The sequence below is a fragment of the Rhinoraja longicauda genome, chromosome 16 (genome assembly GCF_053455715.1).
Source record: "Rhinoraja longicauda isolate Sanriku21f chromosome 16, sRhiLon1.1, whole genome shotgun sequence".
Classification (NCBI taxonomy): Eukaryota; Metazoa; Chordata; class Chondrichthyes; order Rajiformes; family Arhynchobatidae; genus Rhinoraja; species Rhinoraja longicauda.
The window spans coordinates 28,864,114-28,890,741 of NC_135968.1; the positions used below are offsets into that span (position 1 = coordinate 28,864,114).

At 40.2% G+C, this 26,628-nt stretch overlaps 1 protein-coding gene across 21 annotated transcripts in view; it reads right to left on the reverse strand.

Moving 5' to 3' along the window:
* The window catches only part of tcf7l2 (transcription factor 7 like 2), a 162,612-nt gene that overhangs the window by 96,505 nt on the left and 39,479 nt on the right, over positions 1 to 26,628 (reverse strand). For all 21 annotated transcript variants that reach the window (XR_013548309.1, XR_013548308.1, XM_078413478.1 and 18 more), the window contains exon 4: positions 2,132 to 2,233. Coding sequence is in view for 19 of the 21 variants with exons in the window: in XM_078413478.1 (XP_078269604.1) it covers positions 2,132 to 2,233 (102 nt within the window). In the remaining 2 variants the exon portion in view is untranslated. The remainder of the gene's footprint in view (positions 1 to 2,131; positions 2,234 to 26,628) is intronic.

A 26,628-nucleotide genomic window follows, 5' to 3' on the forward strand; every position in this document is an offset into this window, starting at 1 on the left:
TTTTACTGTGAACCCTTATTACTCCACTGTTCCTAAAACTGGATTGGAGAAGACAACTTTAAAATGATATAAACACAGCTCCTAGGCAAATTTTATTTTGTATGATAATAGTTCGCCAATTTTACACAACTAGTGCTGAAGCACAGAAGATTGAGAGTAAAAATTCAAGACCTGGCATGGTCAGGAGGATTGGTTTTATTTTGCTCCAATTGTAAATGTGGGACCCAAATTCACAAATAGGGAAACACAAGAGAAAAATGAACGTTTCTAAAGGAAGAGTAACAGCCCATATAACTTTCTATACTTGAAGCATCCATTTCATATGATTAAAAGGTAACCCGTGTTCTACCAATTTTGAGCTCTTTCTCAGAGGTGTCTTAAATGATCCACACCTTCAGATTTTCAGCAAGAAAAAGAAAAACTAGAGGGGACAACTGGTATAACAACAAGATGGGCTTTATTGAAAAAGCTCATTATTTGCTGCGATATCAAGAGTCAGAAGAAGCAGGTCTTGTTGATATTGAAGAAAGACAAAATACTGGTTTAACACAGCAGGTCAGGCAGCATCTCTGAAGAACATAGACAGTTGACGTTTTAAGTTGGGACCCTTCTTCCAATTGATTGCAGGGAGGGTGGAGGGGAAGAAAGCTGGAAGAGAGGAAGGGCAGTACAGAGCACGGCCAGTAATAGTGAACACAGGTGAGGGGAGGGGGGTGGGGTTGATAGGTAGATTGCTGGCCAAAGATCAGAGATGAAAAGACAGGACTCAGCCCGAAAGGATAAAGCTTTGCAAATTGTAACAGTAGAGGATAAAAAGGTTGTGAATTGTGAACCCGGTGGAAGGAATGTAGGTAGAAGAGGAGGGCGAGGGGGAAAAAACCTATGCAAGGTCGCCAGGGTTCAGGGAATGGGAGTGGGGGAGGGAGAAAGGGGGACTGTTTGTGGATTAGTTACCTAAAATTGAAGAATTCAAAGTTCATACCGTTGAGTTGCAAGCTGCCAAAGCGCAATACGAGGTGCTGTTCCTCCAGTTTGCACGTGGCCTTACTCTGGCATTGGAGGAGGCCCAGCACAGAAAGGTTGTTGTGGAGATGGGAAGGAGTGTTAAATAGTTAGCAGCCGGGACATCTAGGAGGCCTTGGTGGACTGAACACAAGTGTCCAGCTAAGCGGACGCTTGGTCTCACCGGTGTGCAGGAGGCCACATTGGGAACACCAGATGCTAAAGATGAGGTTAGAGGAGGAGGACATTTTATGTCATTCTCTGTCTTTCTTGTTGACATTCTTTAGTTTAGGGATCACACACTTCAGTGCAGGATTTGAATAGTGCCATGGCAACAGAACTTGCAGTTAGCATCAAAGAATTCGTGAAAATGAATTCCCTCTTCTCAGAGTTGATGGCCGTGAGCACCTGTTTAAGGAGGTATCTGGTACCCACTAATGGTGATGACATTACAGCCGGCTTTGCAGCCATTCACAAATCAGTATTCTTACAGTCAAACAAGGAAGCAGAAAGTATGATGTAAGTATTTTTTTCAAAACACAAGATAGATTAAAATATAAAGTGATTAAGTTAAAATATTACAAATGGAGCTCCAAAAATACATTTTAAAAGCCAATGAATATAAAAAATGTTGACATGAGGGAATATGCTTCCAAATTTACTATATTCAGTTATAGGCCCAGAGGTGGTGACCTTGCACCATTAGAAATTTAAATACACCTCCAGTAGCAAGGCACAACATTTTGCATTGGTATTTTATTGCAATAAAAATAGATTGCAGATTCTCACAATGGGAGTCTAATGGAAATTACGAGTTTTTTAAACTTTGCTGAAGCTTCAAATCAGTGCATCTTACGGGATCAGGAAAAATCGCTGACGGCACCTCTGGATTTCCCTGTTTAACATATTAATCCTCCAAAGTTACAGTTTAATGATGGTGAATGCTGACCAGAAAACTCAGGCCATGAATGCATCACTGATCCCAAGGTACACTTCAACAGTAATAGGCCCACTTCACACGGCTCATTCAACATCACTTTAATTTTTGTTAAGTGCTATTTTGTTAAACAAACATTAAGTTCCAAATGATCCCACTGAAGCAAAGAAAATGTATCTGGCCACTACTTACAACAATGTGTGCTGGAGATGGGGACCTAGCATCCTTGAGTCCTTGTCTACCCTGTAGGCTCCCTGCCTGTACATCAATCAACGGCCATTTCATCTGCAGGTACTGGAGATGGGAAACAGAACAAAAGGAAATCATTAAAATAAAATACAAATCTATAAATACAAATGAACATAAACATAAAATGAAAAAATATAATGATGATTTGTCATAAACAAAACATTTGCTATGATGGAAAATAATGTCCTTAACATTGATCCGTATAATTGTTTTACCTTAGGCATATTTTTAAATTAAACATTTTCAGAGTACATTCAGAGTGCAACATCAAAACCGAGTAGATTGTGAATTTATGTCTACTTTCAAATTATCACCATGTTCTGCCTTTCAATCTTCCCATTGTTTCAAACCAGAGTTAAACAATTTCTCTCATTCGCAATCCACCAACAATTCTACTGTATCAGCAACACTCCAAAGAGGTACAGGTTTGTAGGTTAATTGTCTTGGTATAAATGTAAAAATTGTCCCTGGTGTAAGATACTGTTAAATGTGCAGGGGGTCGCTGATTGGCGAGGACAGTGTGCCGAAAGGCCCGTTTCCACACTATATCTCTAAACTAAACTAACGGCAATCATTAATTTTCACAGAGAGTAAATTAAAGGCTGCTACAAAAAGTTTTCATTGTGGTAGACGTTAAAGGTAGCCAAAATAAAAAACAACGACGAAATAAATTAAAAATCAATGGGATGATATCAATGGAATGGAGAAAACAACTCTATGCTTGTAAAAATGAGCTTTAAAATCAGAGGTTGATCAGCAGTGATTATGACTGCATCGACCACAAAAATACAGGAACACCTTGGTCAGCGCTCAACACTTTTTACGAGCGAGTAAAAGATTGAAGGTCACATTAAAATCGTTGTTCCCGTGTGGATTCCATCTGCAGTGGCAGGCAACAACTTACTGCGGAGAGCCAGGGCTGCATGGACAACAATCTCTTTATTTGTGGTCCTGGTTTGCATGTTCAGGCAATACGAATGCTGTCAATTTTAATGCAAATAACGATAAGGTGCCGAGTTTCACCAATATTATATTAACCAAATTTCAACTCATTCTCTCAATTGTGACAAATTGATTTTAAGTACACATTCCATTTCCCAACTTTTTGAAAAACACACATATTAGGTCACTCTTTATAAATTATTCACCACCTCTGTAGCTGTGATCTTATTCACCAAAAGGTACTCTTGAACTTTTTAACATGTCGATAAGAAAGATGTCATATTGTTGCTGAGTGGCCTGATAACAATGAATAACAGAACAGTATCAGAAATAGCCTGAAGTCACTACTGCAAAACTGTTTCAACTTTGAATGGTTGCAATTGAGTTTCAATCCTTGAAAGTTCGCTATTTATGAATGCTCACACACAAGTGCATACTCACACAGAATTCTAGCAATTGATTGTGTGGTCTTTTACAATCTCGGTTGATATGGTTAAAGAGAAAGTCGTATCAGAATCAGTTTTCTTTTTCTTTTTTAAGTTGCAAAGATTTCCGATACAAATTTGTGTGTCTTTTTACTTAGAGTCAATATATTCAAGAATGGTGGACATTTTAGTGGAGTGCTTTTGAGATAAGGAGTGTCATGGAGAAGAACAAGCAAGCCCATCGATAAAGACATTAGCCTCTAATAATGGGTAACCTGAGTTGCTTTGTCCTCCCCAACAATACAATAGGCTTTGTTGGGTTTTCCATTTCTAAGCTTGCTGCTTCTAGGCGATTTTGAGGCACAATACAGATGGATCCAAGTGAAAGATAGAGAGGAAAGAATAGAAAGCTACCTCAGCAATGTTAGCAGAGGGAGCTGCGAAAACATAGCATGGACCTCAAGGACTAACTGGACAATCTCTGCACTGTAAATACAACGTCGATTAATTTTCATTTATTTTCAATGAGTATCACCAGAAAGATTATTTGCCTTCCATGTCTCTTGCACAACCTAGATACATAGACAATAGGTGCAGGAGTAAGCCATTCGGCCCTTCACGCGAGCACCGCCAGTCAATGTGATCATGGCTGATCTTCCACAATCAGTACCTCGTTCCTGTTTTCCCCATACCCCTTGATTCCGCTAGCCCTAAGAGCTCTAACTCTCTTTTGAATGCATCCAGTGAATTGGCCTCCACTGCTTTCTGAGGCAAATTCCACAAATTCACAACTCTGTGTGAAAAGGTTTTTCCTCATCTTAGTTCTAAATGGCCTACCCCTTATTCTTAAACTGTGGCCTCTGGTTCTGGACTCCAACATCGGGAACAGGTTTCCTGCATCTAGCATGCCCAATCACTTAATAATTTTATGTTCCCCTCTCATTCTTCTAAATCCAGTGAATACCAGCCCAGTCGCTCCAGTCTTTGATCATATGACAGTCCTGCCATCCTGGGAATTAACATCGTGAACCTACGCTGCACTCCCTCAATAGCAAAAATGTCCTTCCTCAAATTAGGAGACCAAAACTGCACACAATACTCCAGGTGTGGTCTCACCAAGGCCCTGTACAACTGCAGAAGGACCTCTTTGCTCCTATACTCAACGCCTCTCTGTGTGAAGGCCAACATGCCATTAGCTTTCTTCACTGCCTGTTGAACCTGGTATTCAATTGCATTATTTAATGCACAATGGTGTTGCCTCACAGCTCCAGTGACCCAGGTTCAATCCCAACCTCTGGTGCTGTCAGTGTGGAGTTTGAACATTTCTCTTGTGACTGCCCAGGTTTCCTCCAAGTGCTGAGATTTCCACTCAGTGAAGCTTGGCAGTAGGACAATCAGAACGAAGTTTAGATTAGAGATACAGTGGGGAAACAGGCCCTTTGGCCCATGGAGTCCACAACAACCAACATTCAACCTACACACTGGGGACAATTTATCATATCATATCATATCATATATATACAGCCGGAAACAGGCCTTTTCGGCCCACCAAGTCCGTGCCGCCCAGCGATCCCCGTACATTAACACTATCCTACACCCACTAGGGACAATTTTTACATTTACCCAGCCAATTAACCTACATACCTGTACGTCTTTGGAGTGTGGGAGGATACCGAAGATCTCGGAGAAAACCCACGCAGGTCACGGGGAGAACGTACAAACTCCTTACAGTGCAGCACCCGTAGTCAGGATCGAATCTGAGTCTCCGGCGCTGCATTCGCTGTAAAGCAGCAACTCTACCGCTGCGCCACCGTGCCGATGCCAATAAAATTACAAACCTGCACATCATTGGGATGTGGAAGGAAACCAGAGCACAGACAGGAAAACTCACGCAGTCACAGGGAGAACGTACAAACAGCACCCAAAGTCAAGTTTGAACCCAGGTCTCTGGCACATTAAGGCAGCAACTCTATGGCAATGCCACTGTGCCCCATGTGAAGGAATAGGCTGCTTGGAAATAAGTGTTGGAGTGAGATTGCTTCAAGTTAGCTTACATTTGTTGGACTTAATGGCCTCCTCCTTTATTGTAAGGAATACAAAAATACTAGTTTCTCCCACTAACATCGAAGTCCAAGGATTGGTTCAAGAGAAACTATGATAAGGATCCCATGGATGATTTCAAAGTGATAACTTTACCACAAGACTGGCTTCAAACTTCTCAACACCAACAAAGGGTAGATGAACAAGGACTTAATCCATTTCTAAAATTGATCAAGACTGTGTAATGGAATCATTCTATTCCTCCTTAGTTCCTGCCTCACTTCCCCAAATCAAAATGCCAAGCTGAAGAACCAGTCAGGTTAGGATCTCGTGGGATTTTACTCAACTTCAGAGTTAGAAATGACCAACTGAGTCAAGCTATTAGATCTGCATTAAAATTGCCTCTTAAATATACAGAAACAAACCTTGTTTTGTGTGTTCAGTATTTAACCAATTTGGATCCATTTTAAATGTGACTGTGCCCATCGTCGCTCATTGCATATTTGCTTTAAGTACTCTGAACTTTATTAGGATTTCTACTTTGCATCCAACATTTCCTTTTAACGTTTCAATGGAATTTTCTATTAAAATAAGATTAAGTTCATGAAATAATTGCGGCCTTCCCATCACAGCGCATTTTCCAGAACTAAAATTTGAATGCAATAATATTCCTTGCAATGCAGCACTCAATTTCAGATTATCCACTGCGATACTCAGTATACAAAGGCCGTGAAGTCATCTTCTTCATTCACAAAGACATGGGTTTGTAAGTTTATAGGTTTATTGGTCTCTGCAAGTTGCCCCCTAGTGTGCAGGAAGTGCATGCAAAGGTGGGATAACATAGAACTTGTGTGAACAGGAGATCGATGGTCAACTTGGACTCAGTAGGTCGAAGGGTCTGTTCCCATGCTCTATCTCTAAACTAAACTAATCACTGCTACGTATCAAAAAGCAACTAAAGTGAGCAAAAATCAAGGTGGTTCAGCTCCAGTTTAAGAGCACACATTGTATTTGACGCCAAGGGTCATTGTCAATAACACTATGAACAGTATCAAGCAAGTGAATCTGGGATAGGAAGTTACATGAGTTGGTATGCATGTATTTCTTTATGAAGCAGCCAACACCAAACCATAGACTTTGGGCCCCCCTTTGGCTGCAAAATGAAGCTTCAGTGTCTTCGCTCATTTTATCCCCACATTCTTGAGTTCCCAATTTTCAGACCTGTGCTCTCAAATCCTCCTGATAGTGAAGGAACAAGAAATAAGGCAGACACACAATCTGGAATGTCAGAAACAAGGAACTGCAGATGCTGGTTTACAATAAAAGACAATATGCTGGAGTAACTCAACAAGTCAGGTAGCATCTTTGAATAACATGGATAGGTGATGTTTCAAGTTGGGATCCCTCCTTGGACTCGGAGGAAGGTGACCCAACCCAGAACATCATCAATGTGACATCCCAGAACACTATTATTGAGAATAATGGCACAGATTCATCAAGATTAAGTCATTTTGTGTATGTGCAAGAAGGAACTGAGTTACTCCAGCTTTTTATGTCTATCTTCATTTTGTATGTAGTTGCTTTCCAACATGCTGATGATGGAATGTTTTCTAACTTTTACCTTTGTTAATTTCTGGATTACCTCTTGCATTTTGTGCCTTGCAATGCCCTGCCTCCTCGGCTGCCCAAGCTATTCCACAAATTATTCACCAGGGACACAAAACGCTGGAGTAACTCAGCAGATCAGGCAACATCGCTGGAGAACATGGATTGGTCAGGACTCTTCAGAGCGATTCCACCAGGGAGGCTGGGTACACACTGTCAGCTTTTCAGTTATGCTATCCCATCCACTCCCACCCAAGAACTTCACCTCACCCAAAGATGTAGTTGAAGTCACTAAATTGGCACTTTATCCAACCATTCTGATTCCACCCATTTAAACTTGAGCACAAGCATAAATCGGAAGTTAAAAATGGAAAGAATCCTGATAATTAATCAATGTTAAAAGAATTTATCAGGCATTTAAGTCACCATGAGCTATGAGAGTAAAGTTTCAAATGTATTTAACAAAATAAAAGAAAGCAGGACATCTCAGTGGGCTACATGCCATTTACTAAGATAAATGCTGGTGAGAGGCTTTAATTTCAGGAACATTCGTCCAAGTTATACTGTAGCTGTCAAGGAGTAACGCATAAAAGGTTTCTTTGTTGCAGCATGTTTTTTTTTTAAAACGATGTAGCTGGGTCAATCTAACTATTGAATACAAGATTTTCTAGCCAAGTTACTTATCAAATGAATTTGCGCAGAGGAAACTGAGGGAAGGTATGCCCTTAACTTGATACACATCTGATTTACAATTTTGCATTTCAGTTAAATTGGTTGAAGAGTAAAACAAAAGCCAGAGCCAAAAGAATGCAGAAAGGGGCTTACAAAAGAATGAAACATCCAATTAACATTGTGCAAGTTTCAAACCTGCTGATCTGTTCTTTTTTGGGGGGGATTTAATTTTATTATCAATGCATTTTTCTCTGCGCCTTTACCTGAACCACATAATGTTTTATGTGTCTGCATTTAAGTGCTGCTAGTCTGCACAACATGTAATTTTCAATTATGTTAAGGCATAACAAGATCATTTCTTGTAGTGCCTTGTGAGTGCGAGGAAATGAGACTCAGCCCTACTGCAGTGAGAGAAAACCAGAACCAGATGGGCACAAGCAGTCCTACAGAGTTACATAGTAGTAACCACCCCACAAACAATTCACTCACACAATGGAAACAGACGCCAGATAATTGCTGAGGCCCCATGCTTTCTTCACATTGCACACAGCGTTAAATTCTAGACGAGGCATGTTGAGGAGGAAACACAGGTCAAGAGGTTTAATGACAAATTGCTATAAGCAGAAATATTTCTGCAGGATTTAAAACTAGGTTTCTTAATAGCACAGGTAGAGAAACTGGAATACAAGCTATCCATTATTTGTTAACTATGCCTTTACTTATCCTCCGGGTCAGCTTAACAATGTATAGAAAAATACAAAAGTAATTTTCAAAACTACAAATCTAAACAGAATAAAATGTCCATGGAATATTTTTAAGAATGCAAAAAGACCATTTATTTAAATCAAACTTTTTGATTTATGGCGTTTCGTTCAAGACCTAAAAGAATCCATCATCCACTTAATTGGTGTGCTTAAACCCAAAACTGCTGGCATCCAGGTCTTAGAACAGAGATCAAGATTCCAGCCAAGCTCCCAGTTATTGATGGCATTTTACTATCTCCTAGTCAAACTCTTTTCAAAGTAATCCCATCATTCACCCTCAAAACTTGCATTCCTCTTTCCAGCCTTTACCTTGCAATTACAAGGAGGCAGTAATGGTACAAGTACAGGAAAAAAAATCTTTTCAACTTGGCAGAAAACCCAGAGATGACCCGAGCCCAATTGAACATCTCACAATCATTTGACTTGGCACACTTCTTCCTGATCTACTGAATCGTTCCAAGATTATCTACATTTATTAAACACTCGTGTATCTGTATACACACACGAACACTCTGAAAGTAAGATCAGATTCAAGTGCAGAACTCTATAGTTGACAATCCCTTTTCTACTTTCCTAACATATTAAGTAGGGAAGCATTAAGGGAATTTTGGCCACTCTTCCAAAGTTGCAGCTTTCACATTAAGAAAGGCATCAATACCCACGTATGTATCACTATACTGAAGAAAATGCAAACATTTTTTGTGAAATATAAATAAACCCCTATTAGAATTTGTAGGTGTAGCTTGTCCGGGGATTATAAAGTATTCACCTTTCCTCATTAGAGGCCAATGCCTGGATTTGTTTTAATATCAAGATTTCCAACTTCCCTGATTTTCTTTTAAAATAAAAGTAAAATCTGTGGGTAAAGTGATAAATTTCTATTCCTTGATTTTAAATACTAAGCACTATTAAAGCAGACTGATTAATAACATTACTGCAGATGCCAAAGAGCCATTTAAACCGTCTCTTGTATCTCTGTATACAGCAATAATGGAACTATCTATTTTGGTAGACACATGAATAATTGTCCGCAATTGTGCACATGCACCTGCATGTGTACAAACTACAATACCAACACTGCAAGATGCGATAAGACTGTCTTTTCTATGGTGCTCAGTGATCAGAGAATTCCAATGGACTGGCAGAAACCATCTGTTGCTCTTTTAATGTTTCCTTTCACACAGTTATTAAATGCACAGACAGTTAATGTTTGTTCTATATCAGATGCACACTGGTGCAGCAATGCTCTCTTTCTGTTTTATCCACATTGTTCCTTTATATTACATCAATAACTGGTTAATAAATGCGCCTTATACCGTGCCCTCCATAATGTTGGGGACAAAGACCCATCATTTATTTATTTGCCTCTGTACTCCACAATTTGAGATTTGTAATAGAAAAAAATCACTTGTGGTTAAGCACATTGTCGGAGTTTATTAAAGGGTATTTTCATACATTTTGGTTTCACCATGTAGAAATTACAGCTGTGTTTATACATAGTCCCCCCCATTTCAGGGCACCATAACGTTTGGGACACATGTCTTCACATGCGTTTGTAATTGCTCAGGTGTGTTTAATTGCCTCCTTAATGCAGGTATAAGAGAGCTCTCAGCACCCGGTCTTTCCTCCAGTCTTTCCATCACCTTTGGAAACTTTTATTGCTGTTTATCAACATGCGGACCAAAGTTGTGCCAATGAAAGTCAAAGAAGCCATTATGAGATTGAGAAACAAGAATAAAACTGGGGTGGGATCTGCTTTACGTCCTCATCGTCCACCCTGGGTAGTTCTACGAAACCGGCAAAATTTGCAGCAAAGCGTCAACTACGATACTCTGAAACACCAATTGCCATTTTTAATTGTTGTAGACGACATACGAAAGGAAGAAAGAAGAATAACACTGTTAAGAGACATCAGCCAAACCTTAGGCTTACCAAAATCAACTGTTTGGAACATCATTAAGAAGTAAGAGAGCACCGGTGAGCTTACTAATCACAAAGGGACTGGCAGGCCAAGGAAGACCTCCACACCTGATGACAGAAGAATTCTCTCTATAATAAAGAAAAATCCCTAAACAGCTGTCGACAGATCAGAAACACTCTTCAGGAGTCAGGTGTGAATTTTCCGCAGAAGACTTCATGAACAGAAATAGAGAGGCTACACTGCAAGATGCAAACCACTGGTTAGCCGCAAAAATAGGATGGCCGGGTTACAGTTTGCCAATAAGTACTTAAAAGAGCAACCACATTCTGGAAAAAGGATTTGTGGACAGATGAGATGAAGATTAACTTATATCAGAGTGATGGCAAGAGCAAAGTATGGAGGAGAGAAGGAACTGCCCAAGATCCAAAGCATACCACCTCATTTATGAAACACGGTGGTGGGGGTGTTATGGCCTGAGCATGTATGGCTGCTGAAGGTACTGGCTCACTTATCTTCATTGATGATACAACTGCTGATGGTAGTAGCATAATGAATTCTGAAGTGTATAGACACATCCTATCTGCTCAAGTTCAAATAAATGCCTCAAAGCTCATTGGCCGGCGGTTCATTCTACAGCAAGACAATGATCCCAAACATACTGCTAAAGCAACAAAGGTGTTTTTCAAAGCTAAAAAATGGTCATTCCTTGAGTGGCCAAGTCAATTACCCGATCTGAACCCAATTGAGCATGTCTTTTATATACTGAAGAGAAAACTGAAAGGTACTATGCCTCAAAACAAGCATAAACTAAAGATGGCTGCAATTCAGGCCTGGCAGAGCATCACCAGAGAAGACACCCAGCAATTGGTGATGTCCATGAATCGCAGACTTCAAGCAGTCACTGCATGCAAAGGATATGCAACAAAATACTAAACATGTAGTGTGAGAAAATAACTGCAGATGCTAGTACAAATCGAAGGTATTTATTCACAAAATGCTGGAGTAACTCAGCAGGTCAGGCAACATCTCAGGAGAGAAGGAATGGGTGACGTTTCGAATCGAGACCCTTCTTCAAATACTAAACATGACTACTTTCATTTGCATGACATTGCTGTGTCCCAAACATTATGGAGGGAACTGCATTGCCTTCATAATCTCTATTTGCAGTCAAAATGCTTCCCTAATCCCGTGCTTTAGAATCTACTAGACCGTGAACCCGTTGGGCCCAAACCTCTCCTGCATTGGTGCAGCACCCTGTCCTCCCCCCTCCCCTCTCTCCTCAACCCCCCCTCCCCTCTCCCCTTTCCCCCCTCCCTCCCTCCCCCTCCCCTCCTTTTAAACTTAAAAATGTGAATAACTTTAAAAATATAACACCGATTTTAATAAAACTGCTTGCATTATCACTAAAGTGACAATGGTGCGTAAGGTGGGCCTAAAATTGTCGTGCTATCTTGCACCATTTTGGCTGAAGTTCAGTCACAAACAAGATAACAAACGAGAGTTTTAGTATATAGATATCATATGTAATCTAGTCACTAGTGTAATATTAGCAGCGGCAGGCACGAGAAGTGGCAGCAACACGATTTCACATGGGCATGTTAGTTTGAAACTGATAATCACCACATTGAGTTTTGAGCAGTTAGCTTTCGGCAATGGCCAAACAACATCAATATGGAAAAAGTTACCATCAGCAGTAGTTATATTTGGCAGTGGCAGGGCAGTGGTTTATGGGGAGGGTCATTGGGCCATGCAGACATACACCAGAATATCAAAATAAAACGCAGTAAGATGCTTCTCCCAACAGCACCTCACACCCGGCACATCTGACGTGCATAATCACTCAAGCTTGAAATCAAATCAGAAGTAGTTCTCTTGAGGAACGAAAAGAAGATATTTAAGTGGTCCGAAGACCAATTTCAGATAAAAATTCAGTGTTACACAAAACACTGGTACCGTGCACTCTCTGGAATCAAGCATCAGTAATCGGTTACAAACTGAGGCTCTGCAAATTAACAGGAGATCCATTCCCAGCCCGCAACCTGAATGTTACCAGTGGTACGTGGGTCCGGCCCACGTTTATAGAGGCTTGGCTGCCTGTCAGATGGAGTATTGGACAAAAACTTAAAGCTTTACGTGACAGAACCTAACCTCCAGACACAAACTGGAGTGGACGCCCATTTGAAGGATGTTTTTCAAGAATTAGTTCAAGCGTTTTGCAATTGCACCCCAACCTAATTGCACGCAGTGACTTATGTTTGTCAGACAACAACCAACATCAATGCCTCCCAGGTACTGGCATCAGGTTTTTAAGAGGCAATTCTTTTAAGTTAATGGGATATCAATTTAGGAAGGGTTAGGAAGGCAATAGTGATCCTCCTAGTGCCAATTCCATCAGCCACATTGTTCCTGGGAATACATTCTCTGCACACAGTGTGGTACCAGTGCCATAAGCAGTCATTGGGTCACATTCTCACAGACCAATATTGCTCTGTCAACTCCTAACCGGAAAGCCCTGGGGAAGCAACAATATAGAGATAGACTGTAACACTCTCACTCTCTCTCTCACTATACATTCAAATAGTTGTAACCATTGTAACGGCCTACTCTTAAAATAAATATTTTGGCAATGGAGTTCAATTAGCATGTTTGTAGATGAAGTTTTCTTCCTCAACATTGCCCCATTACATTTCAACTGCAATTTTAAGGCAGAACTCCTGCTTCAGGATCTTGCACATCAGATATTATTACAGCTTCAAGTCAAATTTTGCCATCAATGCCAATATTTCCAAACTGTTGTAAAAACAGTGCCAAATTGTAGGGAGTTTCTGCTGAAAGAGATACAGCAGGAACTAGTGGAGATAGTCCAACTTATTGACCTCTGTCCTTTACCAGCAATCGTTCTATTTGAGTTGGGCCCTAGTGTGGAAGGAACTTTTTTTTTAAAGCGCACTCGGGAAATTTTACCATGTGGTAAAAAGCAAGTTCTTAAAGTTGAAAAAGAGGAGTATAAATAGATATAATACAAATAAACTGGAGAACCAAGCAAGATGTTGACTTAAAGCAGCTGAACATATTTTCAATAACAAACGCACAATGCTACAGCCTGTTTATGTACAGCATGTAAAATGTAATCACATTTTTAAACATAGCTCAGCAACAAATAAGAGTACACATTATATGTTTTGGCATAACTAATACTGTGCCAAATCAATTTTCATTAAGAATATTATTTAATTGCCATGTGCTGGCAATATAACAGGAACTGGTTTACAGGAATCTTAATCCTTTAACCTACCTGTGTTAATTCACATTGTTAACTGTACACAATGAACTTCATTAATTTAACGACTTCAGCTTAGATTTCTGTCTTTGTGTTTAACAACCACCTTAGCAGTTTCTCAGTAATGAATAACATATGGACACAATAACTAGGAATACGAATGTACCTCGGTTGTGCACCAGAGATGTGCCCCTAATCTCCCTCCCTCCCTCCTCCTCCCACCCCTACTTCCTTCTGTCAACAACCAATCCCATCGTCTTGCTGATATTAAGGGTGAAGTTGTTGGTCTGACACCATGACATAAGATCTCTTTCCTGTGCTTCATATCATTGTTGCTGTTGATTCAATTGACTGCAGAGGTATCAACAGCAAACTTAACAAAACCAAGTTGCTGTCACACTTGGCCACACAGTCAGTGTGTACAGGGAACGGAGCAATGAACACACTTCTTGGTGGCACAGTGGTACAACGGGACAGCTGCTGCCTCTCAGTGCCAAAGACCCAGTTTCGATCCTGACCTCAGGTGCTTGGTATGGATTGTGCACGTTTTTCTCATGACCACGTGGTTTCCTCCAGGTGCTCCAGTTTCCTACCTCATCCCAAAGACGTGCTAGCTTGTAGCTTAATCAGCCGCTGTACATTGCCCAAAGTGTGTAGGGTGTGGATAAATAAGTAATATGAACTAGTGTGAACATGCGATTGATGGTCGCTGTTGACTAGGTGGGCCAAAGGGCCTGTTTCCATGCTGTATCTCCAAACTTAATTTCCCTAAAGAGCACCAGTGTGGAGGGTCAGGGTGAAGGAAATGTTATGACCAAATCTAACCAACTAAGGTTTGTCAGTCAGGAAGTCCAGAAGCCAGTTGCAGATGCAGGCCCCAAGGTCAATGAGCAGAGGCTTCGGGATAAGATTTATCTTTATTTAGTATAATCATACTATGCGGCTTCATAAATGGGGGAAGTCTTATTCTTGACTTAAACAATACTTTCAAAATCTGAAATAACTAGAAAGGACAAGTTATGTCCCAATCAGTTTTCCACCACTTTAGAAGGATAATTTATCCACCGTTCCAACTGGAACTGTGTGTACACATTGCTTGGCAGAGTTATGAACTTAAATGTGCAACTTGGCATTACCCTGTATCTTTTCCATCGCACAACAATGAGACTTACCATTTTTCATAAATCAAACAATATTCCAAAATAAATAAGGTTAAGGGAAATAAACAGTGCAAAATTTTAATGAATGCCAAATTTCATACATTGTTTTTTGTCTAACAGAAAAAAAATCTGCTATTAAAAAAAGTAGTTAAAGCTGCTTCTTTGGAGAATTATTTTTGTTTTTAAGTATGTGTACAAATGATAATGGAACAAAAGCAATATAAAATTTCCAGGCGGCACATTGGTGCAGCGGTAGAGCTGTTGCCTTACAGCTCCAGAGTCCCGGGTTCAATCCTGTCTACGGGTGCTGTCTGTACGGAGTTTGTACGTTCTCCCTATGATCGTGTGCATTTTCTCTTGAGTGCTCTGATTTCCTCCCAAACTCCAGACATACAGGTTAGTAAGTTAATTGGCTTTAGTAAGTTGTAAAATTGTCTCTAGTGTGTGTAGGATTGAGGGTCTGTAGTGTGTGTAGGGTGATCGCTGGTCAGCACAAATGCGGTGGCCCGGAGGACCCGTTTCCATGCTGTATCTCTAAAGTCACACTTGTAAATCAGCTACTACCATTTGATCTAGAAGGCTACTGTTTCTAGGCCCTTCGACAATAGTAGGCAGGTTTATTGCAGTTTTGAAGTCCTGTGCTGTGGGAGGTGTCACCAAGAACCATTTAACCCCTCAGTTGGATCATACAACTTCTTTGTTGGGCAATTTTTTTTGCATAATCATGGTTCCCATTTATCCCTCAACACCTAATGAGAGGTGACGCAGCCATCATTACTTGGATCTGTTCAAATCCAGCTGATACATTTCCCAGGAACTAGGCTCCAAAACTTCACTGGATCCAGAGCATTTCAAGACAACCTGAGGTGATTAAAGGCTTTACGCAAACGTAAGTATTTCAAATAAAAATTTGCACAAAATCACTTGGACCATTTATTTGTTTTTAAATAATCTAATCTAACAAAGTCATATTAATATATCATACGTGAGGGCATATTTCTGTTCAAACCTGCTGTTGACAATGCAATGTAAATATGTAGGAAGGGACTGCAGATGCTCCACTGAAAATAGACACAAAATGCTGGAGTGATTCAGTGGGACAGGCAGCATCACAGAAGAAGGAATGGGTGATGCTTTGGGTCGAGACCCCTCTTCAGTAACATCAAGATTTTGTTTATGAAGTTACAGCTCAAACTCCACATGGCATTTGAGGTATTTTTCAGAATGTAACTTTAACCAGTTTTTTTTTGTGAGAAATAAATGATCAATTTATCCACAGCTATTAACATGCTCCGTAAGTAACAAAGTACTCTCTCATGTAATATAAAGCTCAGGGTTAATGTGATTCACCCTGGCTGATCAACCCAGTTCTCACAGCAGTGTTAATATACCATATGAAATCCAAATTCTTTTCCATCTCTCTAAATACAGCTCACTTTTGTGACTTATGAGAACTGGCATGTTAGGTTTAACATGTCACATGGTAAGATGCCACATTCTCAATGTTAAGTCAAACCAAGTTAAGAATGATCCAGAATTGAGCTGTCCACTTGCATCAGTCTATGGTTGTGAGATTGGTTATAGAGTCAGAGAATCATAGAGTGATACAGTGTGAAAACAGGCCCTTCAGCCCAACATACCCACACCGGCCAACATGTCCCAGCTACACTAGTCCCACCTGCCCGCATTTGGTCCATATCCCTCAAAACCTGTCCCATCCAAGTACCTGTCCAACTGTTTAAATGTTGGGATTGTCCCAGCCTCAACTACCTCCTCTGGCAGCTTTTTCCATGCACCCACCACCCTTTGTGTGAAAAAGTTACCATTCAGATTCTTATTAAATCTTTTCCCATTCACCTTAAACCTATGTCCTCTGGTCCTTAAATTACCCACTCTGGACAAGAGACTCTGTGCATCTATCTGGTCTATTCCTCCCATGATTTGATACATGGTTGGCTGGTTAGGTGGTTGATAAATGCACTGAGAGATACATGACAACTTAAAAAACACACTCCGTGCCTGCAACAAATCGATCTTGGCCTCGACTTCAGCTAAAATGGGCTAAACTATACCAAAGCAATTTGTTTATAATTCTGCTGCGGGACGAAAGTTCATCGACTTTTGAACTGTATGCCACATTTCTTATTTGGGTGCTCAGATATCACTCAAGTTCCATCTGTCCAGATAAAAAATGTAATCCCCTAAAAACCATTTTCTGCCTGAGGTTGGAGCATATAATATGCCTTTTTTTTTTTTATAAAGGCCCTCCTGTTTTGAGCACTTCCAGCTAGATTCATAACACAAGATAAAATGACAAACTAATCTGATTGCCAGTGAGTTAATGGAGTATCACGCACTAAATATATTAAAATGATATAATAAATGATATGGTCTAGGCACACTAACTAAATGGCAGATTTCATGGAGCTGAATAACATGCACGCTCCAGTTCCCATGAGAGGAATGGATCAGGTAGATGCACAGTCTCTTGCCCAGAGTGGGTGAATTGGGACCAGAGGACATAGGTTTAAGGTAAATGGGAATAGATTTAATCTAAGTGGTAACTTTTTCCACTGGGTGTATGGAACCAGTTCCCACATACAAATTTAATTTTAACACAGCTCAATAAACCAAAAAGCCTTAGTCTTTGTACAATATTTTACAGAGATCACAGAAATGTTTCAAAGAACTCCATGTAAAATCAGTTCATTAATTTATGTGGGCAGGTGTTCAACTCTTTAGATGCAGGACTATTCGAAAATAACAAGTGTCAATCTGTTATTCATGTGAAGACGTTAGGGCAAGCTGCAACAATTAATTGAGAGGTACAAATTTGCAGAGCTGCAGAGAAAGAGTATGGGAATGGTACTAAGTCCATGTTGTTTTCAAAGGACTGGCACAGTGACAATGCCTTATGCTGTCTTTGGTTGCTCATGCTGACTCTTCAATTCTTTGAACTTCTCAAATGGATTCTTACCTTGTTTCTTGACTACTGGAATGGGCAGCATGATGGACATTAGGTGAACAATTAATCTAAAGAACAGCTTCACCAGCAAAGCAAGACATTTATGCTGCTGGGGAAGATACCAAAACAAAAATCAGAACTAACTACTTTTAAAATGGAAGAGGGAAAAAAAGGTTATCAATTTGATTTAGGAAAGGATCCACACCATAAATGTAATTATAACAGTTGGTATAAATTAACCATAATTATCAGTCAGTTCCCAAATTCTGTTTTGTTTAAAACAGTTGGGGTTTAGCCATTTTGGTATCCATTAGGTCTGGGGTGACTATATAGTTTGCAATCGAAGACAGAGTAGGGATTCAAGAGATACTCGTACCTCCGTCCTTGTTAAATCTGCAACAATTGCGGCTCTTAGTAAGGATAGTTTTGCACATCTGGGGCAGAGATAGCATGAACAACATTGTAGAAGCTATACATGTCATAGCTATCAACAGTTGTTGTGCCACTACGTTGTTAATGCCTCTATCTTTTTTCTACACCATGCTTTAAGAGCTGCTGGGTTTTCTGTAGGATCTCAGCCTTTTGATACTGGTCGAGTGTATTGACACCACCCCCTCTCCCACCCAAGTTATAGTGGGTTGCTGAACCAAAAATATCTTATGTCTGTAGTTAATCAACTTCTGGGTCTCGAGTAAATATAAGCAAACCAGTCCTGGAATCTTCTGCTCGAGAAGCTGAGTCACTTCACAGGTACTATTTATAGTGAACTTGTGGCATTTCAGACAGCGAAGACTTTGCAGTTTTCTTAGATTAGGAGCCATCAGATTGTCTGGGAAGGGCTGTCTCTGAGACCTTTTACATTGATTTTCTTGTGACCAAATTCTGGTTTGGAGGGCTAGTTTATTGGAGTGAATTATGTAGTGGTCAATTTTGCAATCATCATTATCTGTCAAAGCAAAGTCTCACCCTAGAACAATGAGAGAACCTATCAGGGGCCTTATGCCATGAGGTCTTGTGCCCATCCTATTGATGAAATAGTGTCCCCAGCTGGAGGATAATGTGACAAGTTTAGGGACTTGTTAATCATGAACTATCTTCACACAAAAAAGTGAAAAGTCCAACTGCAGCAACTGGGACGAGTCTTCCTGCAAGGTACCACAAGGAAAGTCTCCACCGGGATTCTTGTCAATGGTCTTATCCCAGTCGGCAGAAGAGATACTTCCTGAATCACTGCAAGGTTCCCATCAATTTATAGACACAGGTGAGGTGATATGAACTTCTATTCATGCTACTCCAAGAGAAATACAACAGCCTTTACCTCTACCTATTAAATTGTTGAGCATCCTCTCCAATTTGGAACCCTACAGAAATATCTTCACCGTGTGTACTTCATGGTAACTTGGTAACAATGACCATACCCATGGGTCTGCAACATAACTACTCAAAGCAAAAGGAAGTGTACATCAACCAACCTAGTGTTTCTTCAGAAGATAGACACAAAATACTGGAGTAACTCAGCGGGCCAGGCAGCATCACTGGATAGAAGGAATGGGTGACGTTTCGAGTCGAGAAAAGTCACCCATTCCATCCATCTCATCCATCCAGAGATGCTGCCTGGCCCGCTGAGTTACTCCAGCATTTTGCGTCTATCTTCAGTTTTAACCAGCACCTGCAGTTCCTTCCTACAAACAATTTCCCTCACAATGCCAATCTTATATCCAAATTTCTCCATGGAGTGAAATTGGTCTATAGGACTTATTGAAAACCCATGTATCTTGATTCTTCAGAAGAGCATCCCAACTTCTGTCAGAACTGCATTATATATCCACAAGCATTGTCTATTCACATTCAGAAGCCAAACTCCAAGTCAATGAAGCATTAAACAGAACATCACCTTCCACAGAACTTCTTACCGTCTTTTATGTACATGTCAGAATGTGATAGAAAAGCATCAGGTATTTGAATTAATGTAGTTCTCATAACATGCAATAAGTTATATCACTTTTGAACAATTGGTATCAGATCTGGATTTCCATGCCCAAATCATTTTTTTTTACACAAGTGAAATTTGCCTCTTTGCAATTTTAAGCCAATTTATTTTTTCTCTTTTCCATTTCCCAAAATATGAACACATTTTCTTTCCAGAAACACTGCCCAACCTGTTGAATACTTGCAGCATCTTCTGTTTTTAATAATAGATTAAACATGCCCGCTTGGCAGATAAGAAATTCAACAATGCCAGTGCATGCTGTCACTTCAAATGGGCTTGCAGAGTCTTTCCTCTTCAGCAATACTGCAACCCTGGCCAGCAGAGGAAATATTTAGAGACACAAGGAAGTGCAGATGGTGAAATCTTGCATAAAGTGCTGGTGTAACTCAGCTGTCAGGCAGCATCTCTGGAGGACATGATAGGCGATCAGGGCTGCTTTGCTGGGAACAAGATCAGGCATTGTGATAAATTACCTACCCAATGCCATCCAATGAATACAGATTAATACCGCAGCATCGAGGAAAAGATCCAATGGTAATATAAATGATGCAATGATTAACACTAAACCATGGCACTAAATTCCTGTGCATTAAGTCCAGCTCTCTTTGTTCATCAATATTTTTAAGGTAGAGATAGATAGATTCTTGATTAGTACAGGTGTCAGGGGTTATGGGGAGAAGGCATGAGAATGGGGTTAGGAGGGAAAGATAGATCAGCTATGATTAAATGGCGGAGTAGACTTGATGGGCCGGATGGCCTAATTCTGCTCCTAACACATGAACTTATCAGTGCATCAAGTCATCCGTAGAAGACGGATATGCTGATCAGTAATTTCACAACACAAGAACAATACGATAAGAAGTTACAAGGTACAGCACTGCAAATCAAGTAGGCTTCAGGGATTGGCAATTAGAAACGGCATACACCTTTACACCTAGCAACAACTATGCTGTCAAAATCAGAGGACAAGGGGTAACATGTTATACAAATACTGAACCTGTATAATCATAGGTCAAGGTAAATTATAGCCCAATTCCTACGGACTTATATTCGTCATTGGACTCCCCAAACTGCAAGAACCTCTCCTTCTACACACTCTTTGCTCAAATATTCTGTGGAAAAAAAAATCTTCTGTTGGATAATGGAACAGATTATTTACACATTTATGGTAATGTTCAGGCTGCATAAATCTGACGTTAATAATAGTATCTTTGAATTTTCTGGAAGCTTAATTCTTTATACGACATTCACTCACGAACAAGCTATCCATTCAAACAGATGGGTGTGAGAAATGTAGGGTTGTACACACGAGCAGTCCACAACTCTGATCCCATTTGGGTTGCTGTCCTCGGCGAGATTCAACGTAACCCAGGAATGCTGAAAGCCATCTAAAAGGCAGGCGCTGTTTCAAACCCAAGGGTGCTGCATCAAAACAGCTAAACACCCAAATTCCTGCACCCTTTTGCGCACCTCTACTGTTGATGTTCTGACCCTGCAAGTGACTTTACAGAGCGAGAATCCAAAGTGAGAATACAATGCAACTTCAATATGCACTCCACATGTTAAAGACAGCAAAGCTTACATCAAATACAAACACATGATATTTAAAAGAGGAAATTACATAAAATCAGGAGATAACTAAAGAAACAATTTATAATCACAATGATAAAAGTGATAACTCGTGCTCTTGAGTCTTTGGACAGTGTTGTGCTGCGATACAGCAGAGAAACAGGCTCTTCGGCTCACTAAGTCCACTCTGAACATTGATCAACCGTTCTACCTTATCCATTTTCCCATCTACTAGGGGCAGTTTACAGAGGGTAATTAACCTACAAACCCACACGTCTTTTGGATGTGGGAGGGAAATAGTGCCAATTCAAGCAACCCGATGAATCATCCATGCAATATGACCACTCCTAAGGTCAAGCTCGACTACCACTGCAAAACACTAAAGAACCACAGCACAAATCAAGTCAAATTGCTTGCACAGTTTTATGATGTATTCATCCTGATTAAATAAAAGAGAAAGTCAATTCTCTTGGATAAGAATGCAAACTCAACAGCAGCTCAGATCAGCACCCAATAAGGTTCGATACTTGAACTTTATCCTTCCAGCTCCATTGTAGTCAACACGTTGACACGTACAGGTATAACTTCAGGCGTGGTTGCAATGTGTCAATGAATCATCAGCTCAATTGAAACAACACTGCTGTCCAAAGATCCAAGAGCAGTAGATATTACTTTTATCGTAGCTACAGTCATGATTCAATGTTAAACACTGAATTACAATCTAAAGATAATGCACTCCTCCTTCATATGAGCAGCAAGTCACACCCCAAATTAAAAATAAAAAGGGTATTTGAAATTCAGATTTCCACTGCACTTGCTTTCAGTTTCAAAAAGCAACTCTTGGAGTTGGGCCTTAGCTGTCATGCTCCCAATCCATAGATAAATGTAATCAACGTTTCTTTCATTTCAGATTTGACCGTGGAGTTATCCACTCGTACTTCATGCTGGATCTGGGTTAAAAAAATAGCCAATAAACAATACAATGAGAAAAAGTATCTCCCTGACAATTTCAAGGAAATCAGCAAGTTACGATTTGGATGTGCACCTTCTTTGGAAACGCTGCCCACAACAGAAAACTGACCATAATTCCACATAGCAAAGTGTGAAAGGCTGGCCGATGCAAATAGCAGGAGCAATCCTTTGCTGTTGTAGTGGGGTTCCAAGGTTGGATTGAGGTACTTTGCTGGAACAGAGTAGAGGCTAACGTTACAGCTGACCTCAGAGGGCATGAAGCCAACAATGGATGCCAGCAATCGGTGCCAACGGTACAATGCTCTCCCTAATCTCATCAACTTCCACCCACCACAAGCAAAATGCCTGAAAAGTACTAACTACAGAATGAAACAATGAAACTGAAGAGAGAAAGTTACTGGGGATATATTTCTAAGTTATAATCAGAGCTAGGTATCTGTCTCAGCCACAAATTTGATGGGACTTCCAATTTCACTTTCTTCTCATGCTCCCAAAGGAAATAAACACAGCCCCAAATTCTTTGAAACCTCCTCCATCTTAGACAGTTCCTTAGGATCGAAGATGACTTACTTCAACCCTAGTTCAATGGTTTTGAGGTGGCTGAAGAGCCCAATGCAAGGTCTGCAGGCTCCGCTACAGAAGGTGAGGAGGGTGGCACTCGACAGGCCAAGTGAGTAAACTGTTAGGGATGCAGTGCACTTCCTTCCAGATTGGTGAATGTTACCAACAATCCAATTGGGAAAAATGGAATTCCAAAACATGCTGGGTAATAAATAATTTTGAGTCACCTTGGGAGTATAGTATTTAAAATAAAAGGCAAAGAATATCCTTAATCGTCTTATCAGAGCAAAATTTTCAGGAATCTACTTGACACCGTATTACACTTCACACTGCCCTTCTTAAGTTTCCTTTGGAACCAACTGGATTCCATAGTCAACTTTAGACAATCCGTCCCATTTTAGTGACTGAAAAACGAGTAGCTTATGGCAGCAAAGCTAGAGATTGGAATACTGCAGCACTTTTACACTGCAACTCTCTGACACTTGGCACATCAGCATGTTGGGCAATACGGTGGCCACATGTAGAACTGCTGCCTCACACTCCAGCAACCAGAGTTAAATAGTGACTGTTAATTACTTAAATATTTTCAAAGCCGAGACAGATATATGATCAGTTGGGGAAATCAGGCATTATAGAGAGAGGTTGGGAAAGTGGACTTGAAGAAAACTGGATTAGCCGTGATCATATTGAATGGTGGAGCAGGCTCGAAGGGTGAAGCAGGCTCGAAGGGCCTAATGGTAACACCTGCCTGCACTTATGGCCATCTTAGATCTAAGGATATTCAACTTTGTAATAGAATAGCTATTGCAGAACAAAGGTCTTAGTCTTTAAAGGCACCTTATGGAAACATTTCTTTGGATAAACTGTAACCAATAGTGAGAATAACGAATGAGGCTAAAATATACCACTTGTCTCAAACAATTGGATAGTGGAATGAGATGGTGCAAGGATTGGCATTCTGGAAAGGGGAGATTAAATGAAACCATTGACTGCCTTTGAGGAAACTTGGTCAGTAGTTATTTGTCACAACTTCCCTATAGCAAAGAATTATTTCATTTTCAATATCAGATTTTCACTGTTACAAAATCTGCAAAAATGGTTTGGCATGACTGACCCAGTGATTTCATGTGATAATCTAATCTGCCGGCCATGTGATTCTTGCAGGCATAAAGTGATCAGATTAAACCATATATAAAATATATAACTCTGAACATGATGATGCAAGATACTTTCACAGGAGCAGTGTTCAAATGTACCCATGGCATATGAGCCACATTTCATTAAACCTATCAACACACTTGACCTTCCTTGTGAAATAAAGAGTCTGGAATCTGCCACCGTGCCCAAGTACAGTGTCCCAATTTTCACTATCGGTAGTCTCAACCATTAATACTGGAGCCACAATACCGCCATTTAAAAGATTAGAAAAGTCAATAAAAACACTGAGCACCATTAATGAATACGCCTCTCAAAGCATTAGGCATGACATCAGCCAAAACAACAAGATAATCATGTATGCCAGACAACTGCAGATGCTGGTGTATACCGAAGATAGACACAAAGTGCTGGGGTAACTCGGCAGGTCAGGCAGCATCTCGGGAGGAAAAATAAACTTTTTCTCCAGAGATGCTGCCTAATTCGCTGAGTTACTCCAGCACTTTGTCTATCTGTCTAACTATTTAAACTCTGCAAGTTATTGTCCCTTCAATATTAGAGTGAAATAATGCTTCATACATTTATGGCCAGCATTCAATGCTATTTGGGTGTATTAAATTGCCCAGTGCTGACTTTGACCATTAACACTGTGCCTTTATGAACCTGTGCCCACAGGTACACAAGTTTGATTTCTGAGGTTGTCTAAGTTAGCTGATACAAACACAAAACAGGCCATGTAAAGCAAAACCATAATGCCAATTCCTTCACCTATTCCAGGTTTGTGGAAAACAGTTAAGATCACCACAGCAAAATGCCTTAAACCAAGCTGACCCACTCTGAAGCTCGTTATTTTTCAATACATCGAGCATCCACACGACAATCATTAATGCTTCTGTTTGACCAATGCATGGTTGATTGACACTCGCACTAACAACCAATGCCTAGTTCAAACCTCCAAAGGTAAAAACGGAACAGAAAATAGAATGGATCGACAGAGCAACTCTGAGATAGCAATCTCTTATTTACATAAGCTCATAAGTATAGGACCTCGGATAGAACCCAATGAAACACAATTTACTACATGCTCAGTAACTCATTTTGCTGTAAGGTAAGCCAACGTTTAAAAATCAATCCGCACATTGTGCTCATTAAAAATAGTTTTCCTTCATTTATTCTTTATCATAAAATGATCATGTTTGCAAAAGGTATTTATTACTTTTTGCTATAAAACATTTACAAGAGTAATTAAGAGTGCACATCATTTTATGTGCAGCTGGTTTTTCCTACGGTTTGCTGTGTGCACGTTAAATTGTCCTGTTCGTTTTTATTTTTAATACTGCATCTTATTTGATTTTTTTTTTCTCTCCCAAACAGGTTTCACTTTTGAATTAGCCAAATTGTGAGAAACAAAGAAAATGGTCAGTAACACGATTCTACACCAACTCCAGGCACAGGAAAGAGGCCACAGCAATCATTGCAGCAACACGGCTTACATCGCTGGTTTCCTATTCATACTAAAAGGCAATTGAGCCCATTAATTTAAAACATAACTGTTACAACTTCCAGCCTTCAATGTAAGAAACAGGTAAAATAATTAGAGACTCGAAACAGAGAGGCTGTTCAGAAATGGGTCCATTATTCTGCTCCCCATTACACTAAATAAGAATGGAACTCTTATAAATTGAAGTATACCAGTGACATTAGCAATGTACAACAGGCACTTACTATGTAGTTAATAAAAACCATACAAAACTTCCAGGATCTATTCTTATAAGCAATCTCAGATGGCAGCTTCCTATTTCTAGTAATGTTTCTTCCACTAGCTCAATCCAACTTTTAAAGATAAGCCTCTGTCTGCACAGCACTGCAGTTGGACAATTATGTTATTGAATGTTCTCAGCTGTTGGTGGTCAAACATCTGAAGTTTCAAGTTTGCCCGACCTCGGTTACCTTTTACTCCTCCCCCTAATTCTATTCTGTGCCATGAGTCTTTCTCCATTCAAGTATCATCTTGCTACAGCAAATTATACAACAGGCATGATCACAGAACATCCATTCCCTCCCAGAGAGCTGGGAAATAAACATTCCCTCCCAGGATTTATCACCAGTTGTTTCTCAAATCAGTAATCCTCTAGTTGCCACTTCCACAGTATAAGCAACAAGGCGCATCAGTACTTGTCCCGCCCCCACCCCCCAATCAAAAGCAAGCTGAATGTCTTAATTGTCTATTATGAAGTGAAAGACAAGGGCTTTCCTCTCCAATCCTCACACAATGCAGGACTATCCCCATACACTTGTCTATCTGACAGCAGGCAATGAGAGGCTAATCCTGAAATTTGGGGAGGCAGAATGTCTCCTAAAGCCACTCATTCAGCTGATTTGTCAAATCTCCTCAGGATATTGCCCTGTCGCACCTCTT